The following is a 17,772-nucleotide window of genomic DNA, read 5'->3' as shown; positions in this document are numbered from 1 at the left end:
AGACGGGCTCGTAAATCTTCGAGTTCTCCGACATGTGCCAGTACTTCTTCACTGACCGCAGTTCCGTTGCGAGTAGGAGACGCCGTATTGATGATAGGAACTGTCTCCCTGTCCTTCAGTAGCCTTTTCATCAAGCGAAGAGAACAGTGCGAGTGCGTAGTACGCATTGAGGTCTTCACTGCTGCTTTCCTGGGACTTGCCGTCTTCCATAGGGAACAGGCCGCTCGCGTACGAGTGGCCAACGAACCAGTCTTTGTGACGAGCGGTAGGGAACATCAGTCGCACCGGTAGATCATTGAAAAATGAAGTATTGCTGTTGAACAACGGCGTGCCAATGTCACCCATGATCAAGGCGCAAGCTTGGGCGTGTTTCTCGATGAACTCGGGGTCAAATTTACGAATGGCAGCAAGTGCGTAAGTGAAGTATCCGTAGTGAAACTGCAAGCACACACACAATAGTTGGTTAGAGCTGGCCCCCATGCGCTGCAGATATTTCGCTGTAAACGTACGTGGTGGTCGTTGTAGTAGCCATTGCCATAGTCAGCTCCCTCATCGTGCCAGCCATCGTTGGTGATCAAACCGCCGAACGTCTGGTCATACACAAAGTGGTCGACGTTCGTTCCTTCCAACCAGTCAACAATGTCCGTCTCGACTTTCTTCAGCAGTGTCTGCTTTGCCTCCTCTTGGTTGAACTTGTCCGCGATCAACAGCAGTCGCGCATCGCGACTTACCTGCTTTCCGAAGTTGTACGAGTCCGGGCTCATGGGCGGCGGGTACTTATCAGCGTCAATGGGGAGCTCTTTCACGATGGCCTCGGTCACCTTCGCGCGCATATCAAGTCGAAGCTGCTTGTCGTCGGCCAAGCTGCCGCTGAAGTCATCGCTGAAAAGGCCGTCGTCCGCGTAGTTCCACTCGACTGCCGGCAGTGTCTCCTTCATGTGCCACACAGCTCCGAACACGCCTTCCATAAGCCCGCGGATGCTCGTGTACCTCATATCCGACAGCACTTTGTTCTTGCTCTTCTCCAACGTCTTGCTGTACTTCTGCACTTGCATCACATCCATGTGGTGGGCAGTGCCAGCATCAGCAGCTTGTCGTTCTCCTCCTGTGTCACTTGATCCGCTTGGCCATGGAACGTCGAAAAGCTTTTCGTCTTCCACTGGAACTCCAGCAGGGCTGTGTCCGAGTCCGTCGGGTCCACCGAGTGGGCCACGTCACCGCCCACCGCGTACACGGGTGCCGAGTCCAGCAGGAACGGCATGACCTTAGCATCCAGGCACAGCGCCACTCTCAGCACGCCTGTAAACTCCTCATCACTCGTCACTCGTCCGTTCGCGTCCAAGTGAAGCTCCAGCTTCTTGTCGGACGCGTACAGGTACCACGTCTGTCCGTTGTTGAGCTCCGCCGCAAAAGTAGCGAACGTCGTCTGCTGTCCGTCCGTCATCGTGAGTCCCTCGAGCTTCTTGAAGCGAGTGATGGCCAGTCCGTCCATGGCTTCCACCACGGGGTAACTGCGACTATATTCCATGGTGACGTACGGGGATCCTCTCACTAAGTACACGCGGAACTCCTCCTTTTGGCCTCTGCTGAAGCGCACAGTGGTGCTGAACGCGTCAAAGTTGACGACGTGGTGCGCCAGAGACGCGGCCTGCGAGCTCACCACCATCTGCGAGATGAAGCCCGACTCGATGTCTCGCGGCGCCACGACGCGGAACGGGAAGCTCACGTGCAGCTTCTCGTCCAGGATCTTGTGCACGTAGGGCATGGACACCACGGCGGATCGGCCTTCCACCAGCACCAGGTTGGTCCACCATGCGCCCGTGGGGAACGGCACGTCCGCCAGCAGCTTGGGCTGTGCGGCGGCTGACACATTGGCCACGTGCGCGTCCAGGGGCAGCCGCTCCGAGGCCGCGAAGAGCTGCGCGCTCAGCTGCAGCGGGTGCGACGCCACGGGGAACGGCAGTTGCAGCTGGACGCCCACGGCGGAGACGCAGTGCGCGCAGCTCCAGAGCAGCAGCAACGCGCGACGGATGCCAGTCATTGGGACGAGGTCTCTGCTTGCTCTGGCCGAGAGATCCAATTGGGGAATGAGCTGAGATCATCAGCGAAAGCGTGCATCAGCGAAAACTGTATGGCGATTTGTATGGTGAAAATGGAAGCAGGCAATCTGATTCGCAACGGGGTGAGACTCGACTAAGTGTCCAACAAGATACCGCAGACTTGGCTTTACTATGGATAAAGACGTTGGAGGACCTGTGTTGTGGGTTTGATTAAGTGTCGGTACAGAAGATGATTGGACGCCGTGCAAATTCTTGCGACTTTGCCAAGGCGTACCACGCCATATTGCTGTTCCGACAGCATTGATTGCAGTGTTGCAAACACTGTGGACACTCGCCGACGTTAAAAGGGATGTGGCTCATGGTTAGCTCGTAGTTCGCGCCACTTTGTCGATCCAGTCAAATGCATTTCAACCAGGAGGAGGCGTCTGTAATAACTTTTGGTACATGTACCGGCGTTCATGGCGCGCGAGTTCGATTAGAATGCAGCCCAGCGCTGCTAGGCTTAGCCGCTAGCAGCACAGATAGACTCCATTTCGCTGTCGCAACTTGCGGTCCGTAAGTGTTGGATTTTGGTGTCTGCGATTGTCTTTGGCATGTTCATCCGCACAATCGCCGAACGAGTGTTTATTAGTGTTCATTTAGCGGAGCTCGAGCTCACGTCGAAAAGCTCTACCCTCTGCTCCTCGGACATTAATAATATGGTGCTGGTACTACCACGAACACAACCCAGGACTGTACACGTTCACATACAAGAGCTGCATGTGTGCACACGGCAGAAATCGAGCCACGTGAACGCCCACGCGGGGAGGTCCTGCAAGAAAATCATTTGCAGATTTCCTCCGCCGCCGATGAGGTGTGGGGTGATATCGACACGAATGATGATCGTCGCCGTGCTGACGCTGAAGACAATCACCCAGGAACAGGTTTTCGATGGTGCCTGTGATGTAATGCCACTTGCAGCTTGCTAAAATAGCCCTAAAGTCAAACCTAGTACTCCTCACCTAGCATTTCGTCATCGCCTTCTCCTGTCTCCGCCGACACCTCCTCATAGTCCTTCTCCAGAGCCGCCAAGTCCTCGCGAGCTTCCGAGAATTCGCCCTCCTCCATGCCCTCACCCACGAACCAGTGCACGAAAGCGCGTTTGGCGTACATGAGGTCGAACTTGTGATCAATACGGGAGAACACCTCCGCGATGGCGCTCGTGTTCGATATCATAGCCACAGCACGTTGCACACGGGCCAGATCGCCACCGGGCACCACCGACGGCGGCTGGAAGTTGATGCCACACTTGAAGCCTGTTGGGCACCAGTCGACAAACTGGATCGTGCGCTTCGTCTTGATCGAGGCCACAGCTGCGTTGACGTCTTTCGGCACAACATCGCCACGGTACATCAGGCACGTGGCCATGTACTTGCCATGACGAGGATCACACTTGGCCATCATCGACGTCGGCTCAAACGCGCTATTCGTGATCTCCGCTACAGACAACGATTCGTGGTACGCCTTCTCGGCCGAAATGACGGGCGCGTACGAGCTCAGCATGAAGTGGATGCGCGGATATGGCACCAAGTTGGTCTGAAACTCGGTGATATCCACGTTCAACGAGCCGTCAAAGCGCAAGGAAGTCGTCAGCGACGAGATCACCTGGGCGATGAGACGGTTCAAGTTCGTGAAGGTAGGGCGATCGACGTCGAGTGAACGATGGCAAATATCGTAAATGGCCTCATTGTCGAGGATGAAAGCGACGTCTGTGTGCTCTAGCAACGAGTGCGTGGAAAGCACCGAGTTGTAAGGTTCCACAACTGACGACGAAAGCAACGGTGAGGGATAAATGGTAAAGCCCAACTTGCTCTTGCGACCATAGTCTACTGACAGGCGCTCCAGCAGCAGCGAGCCTAGACCCGAGCCGGTACCACCGCCCGCAGCGTTGAAGATCATAAAGCCCTGCAAACCCATGCAAGCATCGGCCAACTTGCGGATACGATCGAGTACATGGTCCACGATCTCCTTTCCAATCGTGTAGTGGCCGCGTGCGAAGTTGTTGGCAGCACTCTCTTTGCCTGATATGAGCTGCTCCGGATGGTATAGCTGACGATACGCGCCCGTGCGGACTTCGTCGCACACTGTTGGCTCCAAGTCAACGAGCACTGCGCGCGGTACATGCTTGCCGGCACCCGTCTCCGAGAAGAAGGTGGAGAACGAGTGGTCTTCCATGGCGCTTGAACCGTTGGGGATCTGTCCATCCGGTTGGATGCCGTGCTCGATGCAGTAGAGCTCCCAGCACGAGTTGCCGACTTGGACACCGCCCTGGCCGAGGTGAACGGAGATGATTTCACGCATTGCCTGGATTGATGCCTTGGTAGACGTAAATTGCGCAATGACTCTAGGATTCGCCCCAAGATCAGGATGACAGAAATGCAGCAGCAGCAGTGCACCATCATTCTTACTATTCAGGAATAAAATACCAGTGGCAAGCTTGTAAGACAAACGTTTTGACAATTTGAGCTGCAACTGCAACTAATGGACCAACATTCTGCATCGTCCCGCTTGCCGCAATCAGGTCGGCAACCGGATCGTAATATCACCGAGATTAGTCCCCTTGGCAAGCTCCGCTCCGAGCGGAGATGACCTCCTGGCCGGCAGCACCACGGAAGGTGCAACAACGACGTTCTTGACTGGTGACCTCCACGTGGTGTCCAAAAGCAACCACGTTCCGTCGAAACGCTGGAGATGACTCTGCTCGTGATGGTTGTAGCATTTACAAGACCGTTGCAAGCCAGTGCTTGCGTCAAAGTCGCGCTCGCCGAAGCTGATGATCATCAGCGGCTGTCTTTCGTACCGACGTCAAGGATGTCGGCAGGCACGCGCTCAAAGGCTTACGCTTTTTGCAAAACGCTTCGAAAAGTACAAGCACAAATCGTGGCGAGCCCTCAGTCAAAAGCGGAGGCATCTCAATTTGATTTGCAGGATACATGTACAGGGCGTGTGAATAACGCCATGCAATGGTCTAACAGCTACATGTTTCATGCTGTCTTTCCAACAACGTTTTCCATTTCACTATGCTATTCAGTCCAAAAGAGAAACCACACACTGCTGAGATGCCGCCAACGAGCTAGTTCTCAAGCACGACGCGGTAGCGCACACTACCGTCGCGAACCATGTTGAGGCCGTCGTTCACCTTCGCCATCGGCAGCTTCTGAATGATCGGGCGTACGTTCGCCTTGGCCGCCAGCTCCAGCATATCCTTGATATCCTGGATGCTGCCGATGCAGCTGCCACGAATGCGCACTGCACGCGGCACGATGAGGAACGGGCTGAACTTGACGCCGTCGTTCGGGATACCGACCATGATGAGCGTGCCACGCTTGCGCACCAGGCTCAGGTACAGGTCGTACGGCATGTCCTTGGCGTCAGCGGTGAGAAGCAGGAAATCGACGCTGCCCGCAGCCTTCTTCTGGTGCTCCGGGTCGCTCAGGTTGTAAAACTCTTGGGCACCTAGCGACAAGATCTCCTGCTCCTTGTTAGCAGAGCGCGAGAAGGCAACAGGTACGGCACCCAGCGCGCGGATGAACTGGATGGCGATGTGGCCCAGGCCACCGATGCCGATAACACCGACACGGTCGCCAGCCTTGACACCCTCCTGCTTCAGAGGCGTGAACACCGTGGCACCGGCGCACAGGAGTGGGGCGGCCACGTCAGACGGCAGCGCGTCGGGGATCTTGAAGGCGTAGTTGCTGTCGACGCGCACGTAGTCGGCGTACCCACCTTGCGCCTTGGAGCCGTCGTTGTAGGTGCTGTTGTAGGTCCAGACGACATGGTCACACAGCGTCCTCTCCATCGGCGCAGTCGCGGCACTTATCCTGGGGGTCACGGTTCAGACAGGCCCACACCTGAGCACCAACGCCGACACGGTCACCAACAGCGAGGTCCTTGACGCTCGGACCGGCGAGAGTCACCTCGCCGACGATCTCATGGCCAGCGACGCACGGGTACGGCCCAGGGCCCCAGCCGCCGTCGATCGTGTGCAGGTCCGTACCGCAGATACCGCAGTGAGAGATCTTGACCTCCACATCCTCAGCACCGAGAGGACGGGACTGGTACTGCCACGGCTTGCACTCGCCAGTGCTGTCGAAGGCGGCGTAGGCGTTGACGGTTCTTGGCGCAGTTGACATGGTGCAATGGGTGTGCTTGTTTTCCGAAGTGCTTGGTCGGAGGTGAATTCGCGAATGAGGATCAGCTCCAGCTCCAGCTCCAGCTCCTGTGAAGCTGTACTAGCACGCATGCTTTCCCTGCGTGACTCCATGTAAACCGCTTCGAACGGCAAGATGACGGGGATTCATGGTCTGCCAATGTATTAGTGACACTTACGTTGATGTTGTATGAAGTGCTGTTTACAAGATCACTTACAGTAAATCCATTTGACAAAATGTGCCCATAATATTCGCCTGATATGATCTACAAAGGGCACAAAGCCCCGAAACGCTGTCGCACCCGATTACGTTGAAAGGCTGTTCAGGTGCCAACCAAGGTGACTGACCCCTTTGGGGATTTCGATGCTGCCCCCTCAATGAGCTGCATCGCACCTTACACTGCCACCGCAATCAGGCCTCGTAATCTCCGAGACCCACTCGCACAGGTAATATGCGCTGGCAAGCTCACAGCAGCTGCCAGGGCAGCGCACATTGCCGATAACACGCCTTGGATATACCTAGTAATCTGCAGTATGGGTCGCGTCCACTGCTAATAATCGTTGTCTAGGGGAGCATGAATGCACCAAGTAGTCTGCTTGGTCATGCTGGACTGCTCGTTCGTGGGTTGATTTCCAGCAAATGCATGGTAATCACTGCCCGATTCCATCTAACGCCCGCGTTTTTACAACATGTGGTTAAAATTGTAATTTAGTCTCCTTCAAGACACATTTTGAAAAGCCATGGAGGCGGATGCGCAGGTACGGCTCCAGCGCTCTCTACGCGCCAGCGACGCCGTGCATTGGAACGCAACGTCCGCGTCCAGCATCTCCACTCTCTTGCTCATCTGACCGTACTCCATGTGTCTGCTGTCGCCTCGTGTAGTACGCGCTGCACGACAGTGAAGCGGCTCCACTGGCCTGGGCAGCTCGCGTGCGCCTCACGCCGGAGCTGCTGCAGAAGCTTCGTCACGCGCCAGAACAGATTCTGCTCCGACTGAACGTGGCAACTGGCGACGGTGCCTCCAACGCGCGGCAACAGCAAGAAGACGAGTCTCCTGACTGTGAAAGTGGCGGCGGAGGAGACAGAGGAGCGGTACGAACTACTGTCGTTTCCAGAACATCCGAGCATCAACCACGTCTGTACGTTCCGTCGAGACACTGGGGACGACTCTGCTAGTGCTGGGTATAGCATTTACAAGACAGGTGCAATCCACCAGAAGCTGCTGGTGCAAAGGCTGTTGGACGACACGGAGAAGGATCGTATCAAGGACAAACACGCCAAGTCGGTACTGGCATCCAAGTCGCGCTCGTCAAAGCTAATTGATCCCGGGCTGGAGAAACCTGCGAAGCGACAGCGTTTGATGACGCGGTTGTCCAGTGTACCAACGTCGAGGATGTCGGCAGGTGGAAGCGCGTGGTCCGCTGCGGCTGGTCACAAGCGGTGCGTTCAAGTGGGCGAGTCTTGCCAACTGTTAATGTGGACTAATTATTTGATCACAGGCCAAGAAAGTTGGTGCTGCCCTCTTCCTTGACAAAGGAAGAGGCTAAGGAAGCGAAGGAGAGGATCGAGACGGGGTTCGAGGTGGAGGTGGAGGAAGGGACAGCAGATTTAGCAGCAGAAGAAAAAACTGGGAACACAGCGCAGAAGACGAGGTGCAAGAGGAAGCTCCGAAGGTTATTGTCAGCGCGGCGACCGCTGCCGCCGCTCGAGATGCAGAATTCCATACCCTCTTTTCGTCCGATTCAGATGATGAAGCAGTGGGGGCGCCACGCAAATATCGCGTGGAGCGAAGGGGAAAGAAGTGAAGGGGGGGCGAAGTGCTACCATAGAAACGGATGAAATTGCGGTGACGGCGTGCACAAATGAGACAGAAGCAACAGGAACAGAGCTCGATGCCTCCGTCCAACCGACGAAGTCTGCAGCAACCATTTCCAGCGATGGTAACATACCCACAGATGTGCACACTGAACTTCCTACTCAAAGCAAACCGATCAGCGAGCCAAGATATTTATGCCTTGAAGCCGATCAAGCCGTCAACGTCAAGCGTCGAGGTAAAGCGTGCGCGCGTGCGGTCGGCGCTTGTGTCCGATCGAGTGAAGCAGTCACGACTGCCCGACCTGTCGTTCTTCCCGTCCGTCGTAGTGCAGATCTGTCAACGTCTTGCAAACTACCGCGGCCGGTCGGTGGTTCTTGATGAGAGCGACTACGACTCGTTCTTGGAGACACACGAGCAGTTCCGACAAGACTGGGAAATGCTGGACAAGGTGAGCCGCCATACGCGCACTTGCCACCAAATAGTCCCAACAAATTGACGAATGTTTTGTCTTCAGGCCTATTCCATCGAGTTGATCAAGACGGAGGGTCTGCACTTACAGCTTGAAGTGGACTCGGCCGATACCAACCGCGAACAGCTTGAAGCGAGGGTGGCGCAAGCGTCCATCAACAAGAAAGAGGTTCGTCGGACTGCAGACTTCCGCTACAATAGCTGCAATCCACTGACACGTATGTCAACTGAATACAGGGTCTGCTGTTCGTGCGGGACGCCATGGCGAGCATCCAGAAGGTCCTGCACAGCATCCAGGCGTCCGTGAACCGCTTCGACATGAAACCTCACTAGTCGTCTCACGTCGCAGCCACACCAAATACACCATTTATCCTTCGGTTTTCTATCGGTTTTCTCCAGTACACAATCCACCGACACGGGAAGCACCAGCAAGCGCCGCCCCGCAGACGTAGCAAGACAGAGCCAACCAACTGCACCACTAGACAGCCGCGCAGCCAATTATGGAGGGAGGAGACTCGCGCAGCCTCACGGAGCCGCCCTTCATCGCGCGCGTGAGCGTCTCCATCAAGAGGTGCGTCATCCCAAGCCCTTGAAATCTTTGTTTCAATCCACTGTACTAACTCTTGTGTGGCAGGAAATGGCAGTACATGCTGGACAAGTCCACGATCCACGTGTACGCGCGCTGGGGCGTGGCGCTGGGCCTGCTGGCGCTCTACCTCGTGCGCGTGTTCTACCTCAACGCCTTCCACATCGTGACCTACGGACTGGGCATCTACCTGTTGAATCTCTTCATTGGGTTCCTCTCGCCCCAGGTGGACATGGAGAGCGACGGCCCGTTGCTGCCCCACAAGCAGAGCGAGGAGTTCCGGCCCTTCACGCGCCGCGTGCCCGAGTTTCAGTTCTGGTACTCGACGTTCAAGGCGCGACCGTGTCGCTGCTCATGACGCTCAGCAGCGCCTTCGACGTGCCCGTGTTCTGGCCCATCCTGCTCATCTACTTCATCGTGCTCTTCTCGCTCACCATGAAGCGCCAGATCAAGCACATGTGGAAGCACAACTACGTCCCGTGGGACCACGGCAAGCAGGTCTACAAGGGCAAGAAGAACGCCAAATAGACGCCAGCCAGCCGAGCCCCCCGCTGCTCATTTGTGACACTCGAGACAATTCAATAGCCAGCGGCGCAGCGTTACAGTTAGCCGTGTGTGTGGCGGAGCAGAGCAGGCTGCGTGCCTGGGCCTTAAAGTGAATCTACCAACCATGGCCAGTGACGTCACTTTACAACTTAGTGTGCAGGACACAAAACGGTGTTTTTGGTCTTTGGTACGTGTTGCACTGCAACCTGATTGTGTTCGTTGCTACCGGTACTACATGTACAGAATCAAAGGTGAGCAAGTATGTGCAACTACTTCATGCCGGGCGTAACGTAGCCCGACACCGCCCCGATTTTCTCCACACGGCCACCATTGCTGTTTTTGAGGTAGCACTGCGTTCCCGTGGGTCGTCGTTGATGTACGTGTACGAGTCGCATCCCTCAGTTTTGCCACACTCCTCGCAGCACTCGCCAGGACCGATTCCGTCACCCGCTTGATATCGTTGCCGTAGTAGTCGATGTTCGTCTCCACGTAGCATCGGGGCCGCTCGATGCACTGGTAGTTGGTCCGGTCCCATGGCTGGCAGTAAAACGCGAGGACGCAAGGCCGGAATCCAGAGTAGTCGCCGCACTTAGACCAGGCCGGGAGGTCGGGCATGGTGCCGGAGTGCACGCCAATCTTCTTCGTCCACCCGTCGACGCTGCTCTTCAGGTAGCATTGGGTGCCTCGAGGGTCGTCGTTCACGTACGTGTACCCCACGCAGCCCATGGTCTTGTCGCACTCATCGCAACATGCTCCAGGCTGGATGCCTTGGATCCGCTTGATGTCGTTTCCGTACAAGTCGACGTTGGTGTACACCTCGCACTTGTTGGGCTTTTCGATGCACTGGTAGTAGTTTGAGTCCCAAGGTTGGCAGTAGAAACCCTGGGTGCAGAGCTTGAAGCCATTTTGGTCGCCGCACTTGCCCCACGCAGGAATCTCGCGGCCGGAGATGACGACGGTGTTCTTGCCGGCGCTGCCGTGGAGGTAGTCGTACATCGTTTGAGCCTTGCTCACGAGACGGCACTTGGGCTCGATGTGCCTCCAGCCGCCGTCGTCAGTAACGAAGAATTGGCAGTCCGGGTTGGCCGTGCAATTGGCGCAGCAGACTTCGGGGCTGGCAGGGTACAGCACGGTTCCCACCAAGTCGCCTTCAGTGTTCATGGTCGAGTACTGCACGCCACAGGATGGATCAGCAGCAGCCACGACGGATAAAGCGGTGACTGCGATCGATGATACGAGTCCGGTTATCGAGGTGGAGGGTAGCATTGGATACAATGGAATTGGCTCGGTCGGTAGTATGTCTTGTGAAGTGCGAGGAGGATTCAGAAATGAACCCGATCATGGCGCCGGCGCACAGCGCAGAAGAAACTTTAAAGAAAGACGTGGAGCTTGGAGCCCTATATCGTGAGCAACAGCAGAAACCAAGTTTTTGGCGATGACTCAGCTGCTTCAAGCGTGTCTGGTCAGAAAGCAGAAGTTTCGTGCGTTAATCTCGCGCGAAACCAGCAGTTGAAGTTTACTGTCCGTGTGCTTCCAGCGGGTTGCAATCTTGCGCGAGAGAGGAAAGCCCTGCGATCAGTGGAGTCGCATGAGCTCTCAACGCATTGGACTTTCGTGACGACCGGATGGGTTCACCCAGGAGTTCAACTGAAACTACCTGTGAGATGCAGGTGCTAGTGCTCCCCAACTCAATAGCGTACACACTCGCGTCGATCAAGTTAAAAGGCTTCCACTCGGCCATTTCTTTTCAAATACACCAGATACGCAGTATTATACAGTTCTACACTACAGCTCAACAATTTTCCCAGAGTACCGTCCTTTTACCCCGTTTGCTCCATCCGACGAAGGCAATTCATGATCACCAGCGTCCCTACGCTCCGGGATCGGGCGCAAGTGGCGGATGCGCCGCTGTTGGCGCTTGAAAGCCCAGTTGGTAAAGAGAACGTAGCCTCCCCCGACCACCACACCCCCTCGTAAGTCCTGCGTGCGATAACAGCGAGGGATTTCAACGGGTGGCACAACGTAGTCGTCCATGTCATCGAAGTCAACGATGTCATCGCTGCGCGGAGACTCTGAATCTGTGTCTTCGTCCGAGCTGTCCTCGTCCGAATCGTCCGAGTCCTCGAGAGGTTTTTCCAGGTTCGCAGTCGCCTCCGCCATGTACTTCTGGAGCTCCTCCCCGTAGTCGTGTTCGCCACCAACATCATCGTTGCTACCGGACTTCGATTCCGAGCTTCTCAAGTGCTGCTTGGACGGATATGACGAGCTCGTAGCTGCTTGATGCTCTTGAGCCGCGACGACCTTCTCGATCCATGCATCACGGACACAATGCCCACTCTCCTTCACGCAGCTCGGGGATGGAGTAACCGGCTCCAGGGGATTCGACGTCGCTGTTAACGGGGGCATCGCGTTTGATTGTCTTGATCGAAGGTGCTTGAGACTGACCCCGAAGATTTGAAAGTGATGAGCTGCAGAGACGGCTGCATGGAGCCTCCATTGGGGGTGCCAGGTGTCTCATACCTCGAACATGTTGAAGGCTGATGTTAGCTCATTTCGCTTCCTGGAAGCGTCTTGTACATGACAAACTCGTCCTTCACCGACTGGTCCGAGCTCAAGATGAACTTCCAGGACAGCGTCGTGCGGTTCGCCTCCAGCGTCGAGTATCCGAAGTGCTTGTAGTCTGACACTGCGTTCCACGACGCCGTGTTGGTCGGCGGCTCCGACATGCCTTCCACCTGGCCGGCGCCTCCCGTCAAAATGTGCACGGGAGCCTGCGGGTTGTCGTACACGCTGTAGTCCTCTGAAACCCCGTCCATTACGGCCTTGTTCTTGGCGATCGGCAGCTCTCGCTCGTAGTAGTGCTTGTGCCCTGTGAGCACCACATCCACCTTGTACTTGAGCAACAGCCCCTCGAACGCCGCCTGGATGACAGCGGTTTGCTCCGTGGGCACATCGTTCTCCGAGTTGAGGACGCTGTAGAGCGGGCGGTGCATGCCCACGAAGATCCACGGCACATTGGCGCGGTTCGCGTCTGCCTTCTTGAGATCCGCCTCGATCCAGCTCAGTTGGTCGCCGAAACCACCGTTCTTGACCCAGAGCGTCATTTGGTTCGTCGGCGCGCCCGGGTAGTCCGTCTCGGACGAGAGCGACGTGAAGTGGATCGGGCCGTGGTCGAACGAGTGCCACATATTGAGAGTCCCGCCGCTCTCGCTCGGCATTTTGAAGCGCGTGTTGTACGCCGTGTAGTTGCCAAGCGCGTTCCTCTTCTTCCGCGAGATCTGGCACGCTGGGGAATGGCATTCGGCCTCGTGATTCCCCACCAGAACCATGTACGGGATGCCGCTCATGACGGGCATCAATGAGTTCATCCACTTGTTGTACACTTCCTCGTAGAAGAAACCCGCGGCTTGGTTCCCTTTCAGAAAGTCGTCGTCCGCGTACGAGATGTCGCCAAGGTGGTAGATCATATCAACGTCCTTCGACGTCAGCTTATTGAGGCTCGCGATCGTGTCAACCGAGTGCTCGCCGTCCCCTAGGTCTCCGTAGATGACAACGTTGAATGTGCTATCGTCTGTCGCCGGTCGCGCTGTGATGAACGAGTAAACATCGCTTGTGTACATCTCGTCGCCTTGACTCCCCACCTTGTAAAAGTACTTGGTGCGAGGCTTGAGTCCTGTGACGGAAGCGTGGTGGTGGAACAGGTTGTAGGAATTGCCGCTGTAGTAGCTCACGCTGGAGATCGGTGTGTCCACCAGTTCCAGTGCATCCTCGGAGCTCCCCACCCACACTGCGCTGTCCGTCACATCCTCAAATGTCGCCCACGACACCGTCATGGCCGTGCCAGCTTTCTTCCCCGCGAAAGCCAAGTGGATCTGCTGCGGGTAGAAGTTCACGCCTTCTTTCACTCGACACGACTGATTGAAATTGAGGTCGCCGATGTTGAAATTGAACTCGCAGAGGCTCTCAGGCTCGCAGACATCCCGCGCCTTGTTCCGGTAGCACGTGTTGTCGTCCACGATGACGTTCGCACCAACGACAGCAGCGAGCAGAGTTAGCGAGATTAGCGCGGGCCCCACCATCAGAAATGTTGATACTGCGTCGCGTCCAGGGAGTCGAATTCAAAGTGAGGGGCGAGAGAGCGAGAGCCATCCCATCTCAAAAGCATGTATTACTCTAGCAATGATCGTAGATGGTGGCCGTCATCCCGAGGACTCTCCCCCGGGAAGCTCCAACAAACATTTCTCTGTTCGTTGGAAGCAGATGATTCAAAGCACAGGATTTGCGCCGTCTTCATGTCAACAACAGCAGATGCATTGGGGCAGTAATCCAGGGCCACGTAAGCTTAGTTTACTAAATGTCTTGGATACAGTGGCCAACTGCAATGGCAACGAGTTTAGAAAGGAACTGCATTGTAAGCTTACTGGTGACTTCATCTGACTGCCGGTCTAGCAAAAAAACTACAAACAGGGGCGAGTGGCAGTTTGTGTCTAGTTCGTCTTATACATGACGAATTCATCGGTGACGTTCTTGTCCGAGGCCGAGATGAACTTCCACGAGAGCATCGTGTGGTTCGCCTCCAGCGTCGAGTAGCCAAAGTGCGAGTAATCCACCGCGGCATTCCACGGTGCAGTTCCAGTGGGGGCGTCCGTCAGGTCCTCGACGTTGCCCGCAGCACCCGTCAGGACGTACACGGGCGCCTGCGGATTGTCGTAAGTCTTGTAGTCGTCCGAGACGCCGTCCATCACGGCCTTATTCTTGGCGATGGGCAGTTGGCGCTCGTAGTAGTGCTGGTGACCCGTAAGCACCACATCCACCTTGTACTTGATGAACAGATCTTCAAACGCAGACTGCACGTAGGCGTTCTGATCCGTCGGCACTCCGTTATCGTCACATCCTGCCACATCGTACAGCGGGCGGTGCATACCGACGATGATCCACGGAACGTTGTCGCGGTTGGCATTTGCCTTCTCCAGTTCAGTCTCCAGCCAACCCAGTTGATCACCAAAGTTGCCGTTCTTGTTGGTCAGAGTGTACTGGTTCGTCGGTGCGTTCGGGTAGTCGGTCTCGGACGAAAGGGACGTGAAGTGGAGCGGGCCATGGTCGAACGAGTGCCACATATTGAGAGTGCCGTCACTCTCGTCGTACGGCATCTTGAACCGAGCATTGTACGCCGTGTAGTTGCCCAGCATGTTCTTCTTGGTCTGCGAAAGTTGACAGGCAGGTGAGTGACACTCAGCCTCGTGGTTACCCACCAGCACCATGTACGGGATGGTGCTCATGACGGGGGCGAGCGAGTTCATCCACTTGTTGTACACTTCCTCGTAGAAGAACCCGGCAGTCTGGGTGGCCACCAAGTAGTCGTCGTCGGCATACGAAATATCACCGACGTGGTAGATCAGGTCGACATCGTCCGACGTCAGCGTGTTCGCGTACGTGAGGGTGCTCACTGAGTTGTCACCGTCACCGGCATCTCCGTAGATCAGTACGTTGAACGTGCTCGTGTCCGAGGCCGATCTTGCCGTCACGAAAGAGTGAACGTCACTCTGATACGTCGTCTGGGCCTTGCTGCCGACCTTGTAGTAGTACTTCGTGTGCGGTGACAGACCAGAGACCTTGGCGTGGTGGTGATACATGTCGTACGTATCGTCGTGGTAGTAGTTGGCGCTTTCGACTGTAGTGTCCACGAGTGTCAGCGAGTCTTTCGAGCTTCCGACCCACAGCGAACTGTCGCTCACCGCTTCGTACGTCGCCCACGACACTGTCATGCCCGTTCCAGCAGTCTCACCGGCATAGGCCAAGTGGACTTGCTGCGGGTAGTAGTTGACGCCGCCCTTGACGCGGCAGGACTCGCTTAGCGTGAGGTCGCCGACGTTGTAATTGTACTTGCATAGTGTCGATGGCTGGCACCCGAGTGAGGTCACCGCCCAACTCCACGCGCAGATGGTGTCGTCCACCAGGACGGTAGCCCTTGCAGCACCGGTGCCGAGTGCCAGGAGTCCGAGAGTGAGAACCTTCGTGGACATCAGGGACCCAGCGAAGACTTGAGCTTGAGACGGCAGATCGAGGAATGAGCAAGGCCACCGCACCTCCAAAATCGGGCATCCGGCTGGGACGTTGGTATAGGCGGTGGAGACATCGGTCTTGGTAGTCGCTGGTGTTGTTGCATGCCCTGGTCTCTGCCTCGTGGATTGGTAACGAGTGCCACCTTGTTGATGGGAATTGAACCATGTCCAGCATGCCCTCGAATCTAGAGTTGACGCAAGCGGAGAATCTACACGAGAGTGACCGCGTTACCAAGCCGTGGGAAGAGACAACACTAGACGCCCCACCCTGTTCCAGCAGTTCTTATGCTTTCAAGCGACGGAGAGGGTTCATTGAGTCGATGTCATAAGCCTCTATCTTGGTTTGCCATGAGCTTTCGACAGCCGTCCGATGGCATCCAGCGTTATTGGCGTGAAAGGTGGTTTCCAACATGCGGCCTGCTGGTCCACAGTACATGGCAACCAGCCGAGTACGATTTTAATGAGTCTTGCGCGTCAATCTCGATCGATCGCGCACCTGCCTAAGTGCCTATCTGGACCAGCCTCATCAGAAACACTCGGCAGGTGGTGCCAACCTCGAGAGGAAGATCTGGGTTGCATGCAACTTCTGCTCTTACAGGAGTCTTGTCGGCCACGGTGACCCAGTCACCTGTTGTTAGTAACTCGTTCACATCTGCGTGACCCCGAGACAGAGCCAGCCCTGCATCTCGGGGCGGATCGAAGATTCGTACACTGTCATTCTCGAAATGGTAAGGCCCAAGATACATGCACTCGTTTTGATATTGATCACATCAGCCGTGCTTAGTCGGTGTTCCACATAACGTGCTCGTCTAGTACAGACTTGTCCGAGCTCTTGATAATTTTCCACGAGAGCTCGCCTCCAGCGTCTAGTCGTGCGTAGAGGTGGCGACGTTACCGTTATCTCTTTAACACGGGAAATAACGTTATTTGGGTTAAGTTATTTTTTTAGCGTTACTTTAACACTGTATGATATTTGCAATAACATGAACATGCTTTAGCTATTTTTGTGCTTTTGGCATTGTAGACGCCATACTTTTGCAAAGTCCGCTAAATTCATTCTTGGCATCTTTTGCCACACTCTACGACTGACCTGAGCTTCTTTCTGGCGATACGCTGTCGCCTCTGCCTGCGTCCTGTGTCCGAGCCAGAGGTGGTCACAGGTTCCACAGCTGAAGACTAGTCGTACGGCATCTGCCACGCCGGGACACCTGCCGCTGCGCTGAAGGCGATCCCCAGTGCGCCGTGACGCCCAACGGCGTGACATCCCAGCGCATGGACGTCAAGGCTCTGCTGTCAGCGCCAGCGTCTCGACCAACTCGTACGGCCGTCACTCGAGTGACTCGTATCGTGACCTGAACCCTGCTTACTTCCACATCGCCGCTGCGATCCTACTGGGCAGCCTGGATTCGATCTTCATCGTTGATGTCACGGCCGGTTCGGAGGTTTTAAGGTATACGAGCAGACTGCCGAGTCCCTGGAAGAGGATTCCCAGACGGGCTGGAGGGGTAACCGTGGGGCTCGTCACCGTGTACGTCAAGACTCGTCATCTCTCGTGGATTTTTGAGACGTGCACTGATGGTCCTCTGGTGTCTTCGGGCTCGTACACGACGAGTGCTTATTACTACTACCTGCTTGAGATGGACGACGCTGGATCCATCATTGATGGTGAGTGGGTGTACGACTCGGACGACGACCAACTGGACTTCCGGTGCTTCTCAAAGGCCAGGCCTGCCGCCGATACGGCGACCAGCATATATCGAGCTACACTGACGCGTCCATGCTGGCCTGCTCGGGTTCGTCGTCGGGCTAGGAGGCTATCGGCTCGTCCTCTGCTTCAGATCGTTGTTCTTGTGAACCATTCCATATCATCATGAATTGGTTTTACGACGGGACTGGATACAACGAGCCTATCTCTTCTACGCGTCCTACTACAGTACATTTTCATTCAACACTACAAATTCTGATCTTTGACCGGGTTCTTTGGGTTCCCTTACTGCTATAATAATGTGATCCAAGCTGAGCAAAGGATACATCCAAGAATGTG

The 17,772-nt window shown here is 55.7% G+C and overlaps 9 protein-coding genes across 9 annotated transcripts; 2 read left to right on the top strand and 7 right to left on the bottom strand.

The window, feature by feature from the left end:
- Positions 1-48: 48 nt before the first annotated feature.
- Positions 49-995, bottom strand: KRP23_3059 (Ascus wall endo-1,3(4)-beta-glucanase; the record flags this gene model as incomplete). The annotated part of the gene is made up of 2 exons (XM_067887864.1): positions 49-438; positions 510-995. The coding sequence occupies 2 exons, from the start codon at positions 993-995 to the stop codon at positions 49-51; spliced, it is 876 nt and encodes a 291-aa protein (XP_067750417.1).
- Positions 996-1,054: 59 nt separating this feature from the next.
- KRP23_3058 (uncharacterized protein) lies at positions 1,055-2,041 on the bottom strand (the record flags this gene model as incomplete). The annotated part of the gene is made up of 1 exon (XM_067887862.1): positions 1,055-2,041. One exon carries the CDS (start codon positions 2,039-2,041, stop codon positions 1,055-1,057), a length of 987 nt encoding a protein of 328 aa, XP_067750416.1.
- A 1,006-nt stretch (positions 2,042-3,047) lies between these two features.
- On the bottom strand, positions 3,048-4,400 carry KRP23_3057 (Tubulin alpha-2 chain; the record flags this gene model as incomplete). The annotated part of the gene is made up of 1 exon (XM_067887861.1): positions 3,048-4,400. One exon carries the CDS (start codon positions 4,398-4,400, stop codon positions 3,048-3,050), a length of 1,353 nt encoding a protein of 450 aa, XP_067750415.1.
- Positions 4,401-6,990: 2,590 nt separating this feature from the next.
- Positions 6,991-8,867, top strand: KRP23_3056 (uncharacterized protein; the record flags this gene model as incomplete). The annotated part of the gene is made up of 7 exons (XM_067887860.1): positions 6,991-7,008; positions 7,133-7,316; positions 7,366-7,690; positions 7,750-7,831; positions 8,122-8,514; positions 8,581-8,703; positions 8,772-8,867. The coding sequence occupies 7 exons, from the start codon at positions 6,991-6,993 to the stop codon at positions 8,865-8,867; spliced, it is 1,221 nt and encodes a 406-aa protein (XP_067750414.1).
- A 167-nt stretch (positions 8,868-9,034) lies between these two features.
- KRP23_3055 (Protein RER1) lies at positions 9,035-9,648 on the top strand (the record flags this gene model as incomplete). Its single annotated transcript, XM_067887859.1, has 3 exons — positions 9,035-9,105; positions 9,169-9,438; positions 9,489-9,648. The coding sequence occupies 3 exons, from the start codon at positions 9,035-9,037 to the stop codon at positions 9,646-9,648; spliced, it is 501 nt and encodes a 166-aa protein (XP_067750413.1).
- A 249-nt stretch (positions 9,649-9,897) lies between these two features.
- Positions 9,898-10,932, bottom strand: KRP23_3054 (uncharacterized protein; the record flags this gene model as incomplete). Its single annotated transcript, XM_067887858.1, has 1 exon — positions 9,898-10,932. The coding sequence occupies one exon, from the start codon at positions 10,930-10,932 to the stop codon at positions 9,898-9,900; it is 1,035 nt and encodes a 344-aa protein (XP_067750412.1).
- Positions 10,933-11,451: 519 nt separating this feature from the next.
- On the bottom strand, positions 11,452-12,072 carry KRP23_3053 (uncharacterized protein; the record flags this gene model as incomplete). Its single annotated transcript, XM_067887857.1, has 1 exon — positions 11,452-12,072. The coding sequence occupies one exon, from the start codon at positions 12,070-12,072 to the stop codon at positions 11,452-11,454; it is 621 nt and encodes a 206-aa protein (XP_067750411.1).
- A 137-nt stretch (positions 12,073-12,209) lies between these two features.
- KRP23_3052 (Acid phosphatase) lies at positions 12,210-13,745 on the bottom strand (the record flags this gene model as incomplete). Its single annotated transcript, XM_067887856.1, has 1 exon — positions 12,210-13,745. The coding sequence occupies one exon, from the start codon at positions 13,743-13,745 to the stop codon at positions 12,210-12,212; it is 1,536 nt and encodes a 511-aa protein (XP_067750410.1).
- Positions 13,746-14,153: 408 nt separating this feature from the next.
- KRP23_3051 (Acid phosphatase) lies at positions 14,154-15,689 on the bottom strand (the record flags this gene model as incomplete). Its single annotated transcript, XM_067887855.1, has 1 exon — positions 14,154-15,689. One exon carries the CDS (start codon positions 15,687-15,689, stop codon positions 14,154-14,156), a length of 1,536 nt encoding a protein of 511 aa, XP_067750409.1.
- Between the last annotated feature and the right edge of the window lie 2,083 nt (positions 15,690-17,772).

This window comes from Phytophthora ramorum, assembly GCF_020800215.1.
Source record: "Phytophthora ramorum isolate Pr-102 chromosome Unknown Phyram_PR-102_s0002, whole genome shotgun sequence".
Taxonomy (NCBI): Eukaryota; Oomycota; class Peronosporomycetes; order Peronosporales; family Peronosporaceae; genus Phytophthora; species Phytophthora ramorum.
The sequence above is the reverse complement of the archived record's forward strand: the minus strand, read 5'-3'. Positions and strand labels throughout refer to the sequence as shown.